The sequence below is a fragment of the Garra rufa genome, chromosome 10 (genome assembly GCF_049309525.1).
Source record: "Garra rufa chromosome 10, GarRuf1.0, whole genome shotgun sequence".
NCBI lineage: Eukaryota > Metazoa > Chordata > Actinopteri > Cypriniformes > Cyprinidae > Garra > Garra rufa.
Genome location: NC_133370.1, coordinates 22,406,163 through 22,418,961, shown reverse-complemented (window position 1 = coordinate 22,418,961; position 12,799 = coordinate 22,406,163). Strand labels below are relative to the sequence as shown.

Here is a 12,799-nt window from a genome sequence, read left to right as displayed (position 1 = left end):
TGAAATGTTGTTCCTCTGAGTAATGGTCATCCGCAGCCTTCTGTGATACTCCACCATGCATAACATCTTTAACCTTAAAAGTTTTATTTCAAGCAATAATTCTTTTGCAATGTCATGCTTCTGACCGTGGCTTTGTAAAAATGTTGTTTTTTGGCTGTGTGGGAGCTTTGTTCCTTCACATTTCCCAGAGTTTTGTTGTTATTTTCAGCGAAACGACTGAAATAGCTGTCAGCCATCAGTCTACAATTCTTTGTCCCAAGCTGTTTGTTCCCTAGTTTTCCACTCTGAGGTTTCTCTGGGTTGTGTGTATATGTGTCCAGTTGGACGGTTGGACCTGAGGTCACACTCTGTGGGGTTTCTAATGGACTGTTCCCCCACCCACCTGCGGTTCAGACTCTGGTTTAGTATCAGAGTGAGGGGGAGTGGGCTCCAACTACAGAAACATGTGTTCTTTCTTTATTTTCTCTGGCTTTGGACAATGACACATAAAACCGCCTGGAGTCACCCCTCTCCTTTCCCATGAGCATTGTAGCCACATGAGAGAGCGCTCCAAGACAGGAGGAGGAAGTAGAGGATGGTATCGTTTAGTTAACTCATGAATGGACCATCCTGGCCAATGTTATTTCAGCAGTCAGACATGCTTTTTTATCAATTCCAGAGCGAATGTTGTTTGTTATTTACCTCAGCGTAACAAACTAACCTTGTTTCTAAGGAAAACATGAATAGGGGCATATTTATTTAGTGTTATGACATTTCAGAGATTGTTGTTTGTATAATATTTCACTGAAATAATATATATATATATATATATAGTTTGTTTAACAGTTTGGGGTCAGAAATTTATTTTTTGGGTGGAGGAAAGAAATGAATACTGTTATTTAGCAAGGATGTACTGAATTGATCAAAAGTGACAGTGAAGACATTTAGAATGTGAGAAAACATTTTCAAATAAATATTTTACTACTGAAATCCTGAAAAAAAAAACATATCACGGTTTCCACAAAAAAATTAAGCAGCACAATTGTTTTCAACATTGATAATAGTAAAAAAATTATTCTTACTCACCAAATCAGCATATCAGAATGATTTCCAAAGGATCATGTGACACTGACGACTGGAGTAATAATGCTGAAAATTCAAATTTGACATCACAGATGTCATATAGAATCTATATTTTATTGATGAATATTATTATATTATGACATCATTTGATTACCAGGGCCTATACTAATATCACTGTCGTTTGTTACTTTTGCAGACGACTTCACTGATGAAGAGGAAGTGCAATCTTTTGGCTACAAAAGGTTTGGTAAGTCTGTTGCAGTGCCTGATAAATTTGCAGTCACTTCATGATCAGTATAGATGTTCTTCATTGTTTTCTTCATTCTTCTCCGCATATCTGCTTGTTTTCAGTGTTTGAAGGGTGAATTAGACTCTAAATTATAGTCAGGAAAGCCGATTATAAGTTACACAAGGTCATGTCCTGGTGTGTACCGGAGTTGTTTTCCCCTCTAAACATGTGCTTTTATCATTAGCCCATCAGACGTATGTTTTAGTGAATAAATTTTTGATTCCTCAGTTCTTTCTCTGCCTTTTTATCTTAAAATGTTGTATTTGATCATGAAAAACTTGGAATATGTTTGAATGGTTTGCCCTTTTTTTTTACAGTCCTGTAAAACAGATTTCAAGGAGTAATTTCTGCAAGGATTTGAGTTTGAAAATATATATGCCATTGTTCAATTTGATGCTTTTAACCAACAAAACAAAACAACTTTTTTTGGAAATATTTCTTTAAAGTATAGTGCACATATTTGTCAAATTTGCTGTATATATTTAAACAGTTTGCTCTTGTCCTCGAATCTGATTGGCTGAGAGAGTGCGATATTCTAGTGATATTGTAACTCCAACCATTTCACCAGTTCTATCACTTCGTTGTGGTATTTCTCACAGTGAATGTCATGGCGGATGCCAAAATCCACTATAATTTTTATAAATAATACTGTTATTGTGTCACTGAATGTAGTTTTAAGAGTTTTTTACAACCTGATCTCATGATGAAAATGCAAGACACAAAATACGTACCAATAAGTACATATCACTGCAGTTTCCAACAGAAATTAACACTAGAGGCAGTAAAACAGTGAGCACTTTAAGATTTTTGTAGTTATGATTATAGCTCCATATGTTTCGCTTTCTGGACATTACAAGCTTGTTCGGTAGCTCAGCCGGCTCGGAATTGAACTTAGGATGCGGAATCCCTGGGTACGAATCCCTTGAAAAACATGACTCGAGCTAAAAGATCTTCGAAAAACAAAGAAATCAATAAGAGTAATCGAAAAACAAGCTAAAACGACATGCTTGCGATTGCATTTTAAGTCACATTCATTTTTGTTCATACTATCCAGTAGGTTTAGGTGCAGTGCTGATAGTACGTTATTTTGAAACATTAGAGTTACAGCCAGTGGCGGCTCCTGACAAATATCTCTGGGGGGGCAACTGTTCCGATGATGGTAAAGATAACCGCTTTAATGGGTAAAATTATGATAAAATTCAGATAGCCAACTTTACAGCATTACATTACATTGTTTGATTTGGTTTCCCTGTTCCTAGATGGCAACATCAGGCATGAATTGTACAAACTGTACAGTATTTTGAATAGCTATATTACATTTTTCGCAATGGTCTCAAATACACTGAAACACTTCCACCATGGCCATCAAGAGACACATTGTCATCAACTAGTTTAAAAAAAACTAAGAGTAAAAACAAAAAAAAGCAATACTGCTTTACAATTAAAGACTTTTTATTTCTCATATTAAAACTGTAATTAATCAAATCTTTTCAGAACATATTCAGTATAAATTTGGCTGCCAATATGCAATCAATACAACTATTTACAATTCAACATTTGAAGAATACAACAGTAAACAGGGTTTGAAAATTAGTGAGGTCCGAAGGTGTTAAGAATTGTGCTATAATAACACCCACAAATGCACTACATATAGCCTAAACTTCAAAATAGACAGACATGTAGATGATTGTGAAAGATTTTTTATTCAGTATAATGTTTTACATGGAAAGTTCGTTTTGTTTTTTTTAGCTGAGGGAATTTTTATTTTATAACAAGTTATAGAAATAACGTTAGAATATTGACACTGGCATAAAACTAACGTTCAACTTTCCACTTTATAAACGTCCCAAAGTGTCCCACTAAATTGGACAAACGAGTCAAAAAACATGTATATTAGGTGGATCTGGCAACAAACGGAGGCTGCTGCACCCGCGCTCTCACTCAACGCCTTCTCAAGCCCCGTTCACTGCGCTAGCTTCTCGCAGCAACATGAATGGCATACAATTATGTGATATTAGGAGGTTTAAACGGCTAAATAATCATTCAAAGAGCTTGACATTTTATTTTTGAATATAAAAAATGACCGAGGTCCGGACCTCGGTGACCTCATAGCTGGCTACGACCGTGATAACATTTAATAACACACATCACTTGTATTGAAATTTTGCTCGCCTCTCTTTTAAGCAGGCAAAGTGATCAATTACCCTCTCATTAAAATCAGGCATATCTGACAAGTTCCCTCTCCATTGAAAGCATGGCCAATGCATTCAGACGTCTCGCTAAGCGTGCGTGCTGTACATCTTCGAGCACGCATCAGTGCGTATTACGAAATCACGTTGGGGCGAGCCCTCCCGGTGCCCATTGAAATGCATTGTAAGGTTCAAAATGTAACAAAGGTTCAATATAACTCTATGAGACCGGCTGGGGCGATTTTCAATCTGACTGAGATCACCCCAAGGGGGCGGGGTTTTAGGTTGGAAAGTGACATTCAGGCTGTTGATTGTACGGTAATATGCAGACTAGGACCAGCAAAATAAGACTCTTTTTCACCTCTCTTTTTTCGTGTGGCTCAAGGAGGGCGATGCACTATCGCCCACCATGGGCCAGCCTCCCCTGGTTACAGCAGTGATACATACAAACCAGCGTCGCATTAAACGTACCGTTCATCTTTTCCGTTTTAAAAAACAAACACTCTTTTAGCGCCACTCAGTAGACATTTCACTTCGAATGTTACACAAAATGTACATGGCAGTACGTATTTCATGTCTTGCAAAAACATTGCCACAGGTATGTTTTTGTCATGAGATCTTGTTTAGACTTCAAATATGCAGTTTGTTTGTAAAATAACGTCTATTTGAAAATGTGTGGAGGATTTTGGAGATGTGAGCTCCAGCTTACAATGAACTAGTTCTTGTTAATAGTTCTAAAGTGATGTTTTCAAATTAGTAAGGAGGCTTGGGCTCAGCTGTTAAAACTGTCAAACTGAGATTTGAATCTATGGTGGAAACAAGTATATATATGTCTATATAACATTAACACTTACATTGTCAATATTGAATATTTAATTGTTCATGCCCATTTCCTCTATTTTTACATACAGCCATATCGCACTGCTACTCGTATGATATTGCTCATATATGTGACTCTGGACCACAGAAACAGTCGTAAGGGTCATTTTAATACATAATCTAAAAGCTTTCCATTGATGTATAGTTTGTTAGGATAGGGCAATATTTGGCCGAGATACAGCTATTTGAAGATCTGGAATCTAAGGGTGCAAAAAAATTTTAATATTGGGCATCGCCTTTAAAGTTGTCCAAATGAAAGATTTAAAAATTAAATCAAAAATTAAGTTTTGGTATATTTATGGTAGGAAATTTAGAAAATATCTTCATGAAACATGATCTTTTTAAAAATACATAAGTACAATGTAAAAACGTGTGTACACAATAAGTATGTTGTACCAAATGATTCATTTACATGTAAGTACCCACCTAATGTAAAGTGGGACCCAGAATTTTAATATCAGTTCATCCCTATCACATACCATGATGACAGGTGATATTATAAAAATATTGAGCCATTGTCTGCTGGAGGAATGAATGTTAGTGAAGATGTATGTTCATTTAACATCTGCCCTAAATCTCATACCTTCTTCCTTTTAAGAAGTGACTTGTTTAATTTAGCCAGTGTATTTCCAAGAGAGGCCTCCCACAACAAATCACATTAACTGTGTAATTCGATAGTTTATTACCTATGCATTAAGGCATTTGTAAATCTGTAGTCTTTGGTGGTCCAGAAAGACGTTTCAGGTTTCCGGGCTGAGCTACCACCATCCAACTAGCACTTATTAAAGCAGCACGAGTTATTTCCCAGTTTGACTTAGATTTCATTTCATGCAGAGTAATAATGTGCCGTTTGACCACTGAGGTAGAGGAATGAGTTGATAAAGGTCATGAACATTAAGAGTGTAGCTCCTAAAAGTGGTTGGACTCGAGCCCACAGTTCATTTGTCACGGCAGAAGAGTGGTACCGGGTGAATTTGTCATGCACCTCATCTGTTTTAAATACTTTAGTGGAGTGTTAAGCTAATTAAACTGAATACAGATGATTTAGGAGGTTTATAGTCTAAACTTTGGGCTTAGAGTTAAGGTTGGGGTTAGAAGGCCTATTTTGAGCCTAACTAGATTAAAACCGTTCACAAGGCAAAAATGAATGAAAGAAATGTAGTGGATGTAGTATATCATCTGAGATGTTGAATGTTATTTGGTTATTAGTGTTCTTAGAACTGCAGGTCGATAGTACACAGAAATGCGGTTGAAATGCTGATGTTTCTTTCGTAACTAGTAGAATCGCTGATTTATTTCTTGTAATGCAGGCTCATTTCTTGGCTTGATGGCTGTAAGGTGGGTGTAGGGAACAAGTGAGGAAGTTTGGCGAAGGAATACAGCATAGTCAGCGCAAGAGTGTAAGGCTGGTGGGTTGCAGGGTCCATGTAGGGGTGTACACCCTCTCGGTGGATACATTGCATCCCAAAACACCCCTTTTCGCTGAGCCAGTGTATTTGTGGACAGAAAGTCTTGGAAACTATTCTATCTTCTTTACTCTGTGGCAACATTAGATAATCGAAGCTGTCTGTTTGGATCTGTCATACAGTTTGATTTTAACACATTTTCACTATTAAGTTGATTATTTTCCCCTTCACTCAAAGTATCAAAGTGCTGCCAGATATTTGGCAAAAGTTACTCTTTATCCCAGTGGAACAGAAGAGATACTTTTTACGTTTTATAAGCCGTTGACATGGAAATATGTTTTTTCAGTGGTTTTCAAAGGCATTGGGAAAGAGCGCTGGATGGGGAATGAAGGAGATGTAAGGAAATACAGAAAGAAGCTATTTTCGAAAAGAAAGCAACATTTTAAAGATGTTCTTTGTTGCTCACTTACAAATTTTTTAGGATTCTAGTGGTTTGGCGATTTATTACGGGTTTTCCCTGACTGTGCCTTTATATTAATCCGAATGCGCGAAACAGTTGCAGAACCACTGCATTTTAATTACGATCCAAACAAACATACTACATATACAGTACAGACCAAGTTTGGACACACCTTGGATAGGGCTGTCGCGGTTAAGGAATTTCCCTTGCGGTAATTTTGAGTGGCTCAGTAGCGCGGTATGCGGTATTACCGCCATATGTAGGCTGTTACAATGTAAGGTCATATTCAGAAATCAATAAACCGAAACCAAATCGCGTTGCTATATGAAGTGAAGTAAACAGTACTTACATAGAAACCTAGCCAGAAAGAAATGCAAATTTTGAAGAAAAATGTCAGACATACTTAGAGGTTTTGCATCTGAAATCTTCGTGTGTATAACAGTTAGCGCGCACCCTCGAGTTTGACTGGACGAGAGACTTTCTGTTAGTATTTCACCTGCGTGCTTTAGGCGAGCTGTCAGTCAGTGCAGTTTCATTGTTACGCCACAAGAGGGAGGCAAGAGACTATCTTTGAGTAAGTCTCTAAACCGTTCATTCAACTATACGTTCAAAAACGCTTATTTAATCAAAGAGAGACGTAATGAAACACGATGTTGAAATCATTTTAACTTTAATCGCCGCTTTTAAAGGCTCAGCTGAGCAGCAGAGCATCGATGTTAAGACAGAGATTTCACTTTTCTTGGACATGACAAGCTAGTTTCACATACATACCTGACTCGGTCTGAAAGACAGACGCAGGTAATCGCACATGCTCAGTCGATCTCTCTCTCATTCGCTGTCTGTTTAGGCTTGTTAAATGCATATCTACTGAGCCTCATAATAAAAACATTATGTTATCATTACTAACTTATTACTAATTTAATATTCAGCACATAGACATTAAGTGAGAAGGGCGAATCCTTAGGAAAAAAGAAAACAGGCAAATATCGCGGTTGCTGCGGTTGTTGCATTCCTCTGCGGTTATGCACGTCAATAGCGCGGTATTGCGATATTGCGGTTATCGCGACAGCCCTAACCTTGGACACACCTTTGAACCAAAGTTTTCTTTTTTTACATGACTATGAAACTTGTAGATTCACACTGAAGGCATCAAAACTATGAATTAACACATGTGGAATTATATACATAACAAAAAAGTGTGAAACAACTGAAAATATGTCATATTCTAGGTTCTTCAAAGTAGCCACCTTTTGCTTTGATTACTGCTTTGCACACTCTTGGCATTCTCTTGATGAGCTTCAAGAGGTAGTCACCTGAAATGGTTTTCACTTCACAGGTGTGCCCTGTCAGGTTTAATAAGTGGGATTTCTTGCCTTATAAATGGGGTTGGGACCATCAGTTGTGTTGTGCAGAAGTATATATAGTATATATATAGTATATATAGAATTAAATATAATTCCACATGTGTTAATTCATAGTTTTGATGCCTTCAGTGTGAATCTACAATTTTCATAGTCATGAAAAATTGAAGAAAAATCTTTGAATGAGAAGGTGTGTCCAAACTTTTGGTCTGTACTGTAGCTTGTGCAGTTTCTGATGTAAATAAGATATAATTTCAAAATTTAAAGCAAAAACAGAATGGTTTGACCTTATCTTTGTGATATTATACTATATAAAACATATCTGAATAAAACAAAAACAGCAGACGGACTGAATGAGAATGCAAATTTACTCTCTGACAGCAGGTGGCACTTATGGAACAACAGAAATACAGCTATTCCTTGGTTAACGCTGTAAACAAAGCAATGCTGTGCTTTTTAATTTTGCTTTATTATGCAATATACAGAGATAAGATGAAAAGAAAATACCATCTAAACTTTTCTTAAAACAGTTAGTTCCCCTCAGAGATACAGTAATATAAACCTCTCACCTCCAGTTTAATATTTAGAATTTAATTCATGCATGGTGAACAGTGAGCTTGATCTGCCTGCTACAGAATTTTCTCCTCTTTGCATCCATTTTTAACGTCTTACAGTTGGTTTATTTTCCCATTAGTTGTGTTATTAATAGTTCTAAAAGTTTTCCAGTTATTAGTGTGAATTGTATGTAGTTAACAGGGATCTCCTCTCAATTAACCTCCACAAGAAATCAAAATTGAAGTTTTTGGTTTTTAGTATAAATATGTTAGCCTTAAGGTCATGTATAAGCTAGTGTGCTCCAAAACAATAACAAAATGTATATTTAGAAGATATAAGCATTCAAGACATCATATGAATCAACGATTTTGATGACAACACCCTGCACTTCAGCTTCTCATCAAACTTTTTGTCCAATCAAATGCTCTCTAGAATCCGAAGCGTCCCACCCCCCTACACTCTAAATAGATGCTGAAATTGCATCTGAAATGGATCACTTGTTCACAAGGTTAGTATTTTCTGTATGGTGAATGGTATATTCAGTATACAGTATATGCTGGATAGAGAACAGGCTTTCCGTTGGGGCGAATGAAGTCTGGTTTCGTGCTGTTTCATAAGAACTGCCACAGTACGCACATAGTCCAAAAACGTGATAGCACAGAGCAGTCATATGTGTCAATCGGCACAGACTACAAAACATATCAGACCCATTAGAATTCTACACTGAATGCTATATTATATAGTGATATGGATGAGATTGTGGCTGTCAAATGTGGTTTTACCGAGCTCATTGGCTCTGGCCCAAGCTGTGATATAAATGAAACGCTGCTTGATATGTCCCGCCCTGTCTTCCTGTTTCAGTTGAAATTATGTCAACACATAGAATAATGCTGCGTGTTTCAAAGCACTTTGGACCTTTAACAGCGCTGCATATGTTGTTTAGGCACTTGTACAGATAGGGCAGTTTTTTTTATAAATTCTAACTGGTTTGTCGTTTAAACTGGCATATCACCCAGAACTACACTCAAAATAAAAACTGATGAGATAAACAATGGTAGGATGTTTTAATTTAGAGCATTCATCTTGTGAACAGATTATCTTTCAGGCTACATTTACACTAGTGCATTTTCATTTTAAAATGTGTTACTTTTGCTACGGTTACGCCTGTTATTTACACTACTTCTGCATTTTTAACCTTAAAAACGGAGACTTCGAAAAATGCTGCAGACCCTGTTTTAGTTTGAAAACACCGGGGTTGTGTTTCAGTGTAAATGGACCAAAACGGACACTTCCGGAAATGCAGCAGACCCCGTTTTAATTTGAAAATTCTGGGGTTGCATTTCAGTGTAAAAGGACCAAAGCGGAGAGTTTTGAAAACGCTACAGACCCCTGTTTTAGTTTGAAAGCTCCAGGGTTGCATTTCAGTGTAAATGGACCAAAGCATAGAGTTTTGAAAATGCTGCAGACCCAGTTTTAGTTTGAAAACTCCGGAGTTGCGTTTCAGTGTAAACAGACCAAAACGGAGACTTTCAAAAACGCTGCAGACCCCGTTTTACTTTGAAAACTCCAGGGTTGCATTTCAGTGTAAATGGATCAAAGTGGAGAGTTTTGAAAACTCTGCAGACCGTGTTTTAGTTTGAAAACCCCAAGGTTGCATTTCAGTGTAAGCAAATTAAAATGGAGGCTTTCGAAAACGCTGCAGACCCCGTTTTAGTTTGAAAACTTCAGGGTTGCGTATCAGTGTAAATGGACCAAAGCGGAGAGTTTTGAAAATGCTGCAGACCCCATTTTAGTTTGAAAACCCTGGGGTTGCGTTTCAGTGTAAACAGATCAAAACAGAGACTTTTGAAAACGCTGCGAACCCTGTTTTAGTTTGAAAACTCCAGGGTTGCATTTTAGTGTAAACGGACTAAAACGTAGACTTTTGAAAATGATGGCGTAGCTGCCCACATTCGCTCTGTGTATCCTTGACGACCAAGTAAACAATAACATCATGCTCATTGTTGTACCCACAGATATGTATAGGTAGATTTCCCATTTAACCGCTCCAAGCATGTAGACGTGTCCACCATCTAAATAATAGGGCATCTACTTATACATAACTATGGTTGTACCTGCGTGAATGGTCATGTGACATGCGTTTTTGGTTGTGTGTTTTAGACAGAGATCGTTTCTGAAAATGCCAGTGTAGCGAGGATTGTTTTCATTTTAAAACGCTGTTTTAAACTAACACGCACTAGTGTAAACAGTATTACACTTGTTTGTTTGTATTTGTTTAAAGGCATAAATCTAACTAAATTTTGTAAGGTTTATGTTTAAAAAAACATTTCAGTTAGAAAGCGATTTTATTATAAGTCTGAGAACATGATCTTGTTTCTCTGTCTTTCTTCAAACTCATTCATACTGATTAAGAAAATAGCTTTTGCAGTGTGTGACTGTTGTTGTTTACATGTATTCCAGTAAAGATGCATTTGATATAGTACATGTTTGAGTCAGAGCAAGTGTTTTTCATTTGGCTCAGGTTTATTATTACTAGAGGAGAATGTTTTCAGAGTACTTGTTTAATGCACCCCCTCCCCTCCAGGGTCTACATGCGTTGGGGTTCTGTAATGCCGACTTGAAACATGGCATGCTTGTGTGTTTTCAGTATGTGTGCAGAGACCATAAGGATGAAGGCAGATGAAGAAAGAACATTTGTCTGTTCTTTAGCCCACAGGGTCTGCGGGGTGAGCTTTCAGGGGGGTCTTGAGGATTTTATCCTTATCTCAAGCCTGCCCCAGCATGGATTAGGCGAATGGTACACAGTTCTCCAACTGAGAAAAGGATTTTTTTTCTCTCCACCCAATGCACAAATGACCGCTTCCCAGCAGGAGGTTCATGGCATGGGCTGTAAGAATTCGGGAAAGGGTTCGGGTCAATGCTAGGTCAGGCCAGTTGAATCCGACTTTTTGAAAGCACCTTTGTTTGAGCTCTCAGTAGAGGAGACACATTGGAAATGCGAGATAAGCAACTCTGAGCTGAACAATTGTTGTAGTTTACATAGTGACAAGAAGATTTAGAGTAAATCTTGCTTGTTTATTCCGAATTGACTTGCTGTTGAAGGCCTTGACTAGATTCATGCTTCTCAGTAGTCAGGCTTTCGCATGACAGGGAACAGATCAGGAGTGGCGGTCTCCTCGCATAAACAAGGAATGCTACCAAATTTCTCCTTCTTCACTCTTGACAAATAGATATAAATGCAGCTTGTAAAGCAAACCATCTGTTGGGCTCTACCGTGCGAGGAGAACGGGTCAAGTTAGCATCCGTCCAATCTTATAGAAGGTCTTCGGAGATGTTCCTACCCATACCGTCATATGATACGGTGTCACACCTAAATGATGGATGGACTCTGTGCCTTTTCTTGCAACACAAGGTCTGGCGTTCGTTCAAAAACAATACATGTCACTGATGGAGACCAACTCTTTTCTTTTGGCATTACCAATAAAAGAAAGGCCTCGAGTGCAGCGCAGTGTCTGATATATTAATGAAAGTCTTTTGGCTCCCAACTCAGCCAAAATCAACTCTGCGCTTCCTGGCCTGAAAAAAAAAGGTAGAGTGAAAGAAAGATGTGTATTTTTCTTTGCTCGACTCGGAGTACTACTTACTGGCAATCTGTTTTGCAGAACTGGCCAAGACAGAGGCACAGTGCCTTTGTTTCTAAGGCTTTGATTACTTTGGCTGTCAAGACAACTGACGCACGGTATTATTCTTGATCGGGTTACTTTTTTGACTTTTTTAATGTATAATTCAACTCCAATATGAATACATAAATAATAAATTATTGCGAAAAAGCTTGAGGAAATCTTCTTCTGACGGCTGATGTTTAGACAGTAATTACTTTGAACTTTGGCGCAGGGTATTTGTCTTCATGGTACATCTGTAGTTTAATTGGACATGGCTCCATCGAGTGGCGCAAACACATCCATTTGAGTTTGTAGTTTGTTTTTAGTGTCTCCAAATGTAATTGGTGTTTATATTTTGTTTCTTAGTCACTAACACAATGGGTGGAGTGGCACCGTTTGTCCTGGTGCATTTGTTGCAGTTTGTTCTGTTACGTGTCAAGCACGTCTGGCATGGAAGTTTATTAAAGAGCTCGGTGGTTTTATTGGCTGTATAAAGTGATGAAGCTTGCGAGCGCTCTTCTGGCTTATTTCAGGCTAAGCTCAGTTGCTGCGGTAACAAACAGCCTTCCACTGTGACGGCCGCTGATTGCTGAGTCAGGATTCAGGCCTTGCGGTGGGCCACCCACTAGCATGAACCTTTCCCACTCCAAACCCCCCAACCCACACTCCTCCCGTCTGCGCAGATGACTGCACCCCTGCTAGAACATTCGATACACAATAAAGAGGTTAAAGGAACAGTTCACCAGAGGAATTTTTTTAAAGACTCTTTACACAGTCCTTAGTGACCACAGCTGTCAAGCTCCAAAAAGAATGAAAAACACTATAAAAGTATCATGAAAATTGTTCATGCGATTACATATAAAAGTCTTCTGAAGACATACGATAGTTGGAAGTTGCGTGAGGAAAAGTCTAAAGGTACAGCATGACATTCTTGGC

The 12,799-nt window shown here is 38.1% G+C and overlaps 1 protein-coding gene across 1 annotated transcript in view; it reads left to right on the top strand.

Moving 5' to 3' along the window:
- Positions 1-12,799, top strand: part of colec12 (collectin sub-family member 12) — a 47,457-nt gene that overhangs the window by 2,840 nt on the left and 31,818 nt on the right. Inside the window, exon 2 of the mRNA XM_073848260.1 lies at positions 1,259-1,309. Within this exon, the coding sequence (XP_073704361.1) occupies positions 1,259-1,309 (51 nt within the window). The remainder of the gene's footprint in view (positions 1-1,258; positions 1,310-12,799) is intronic.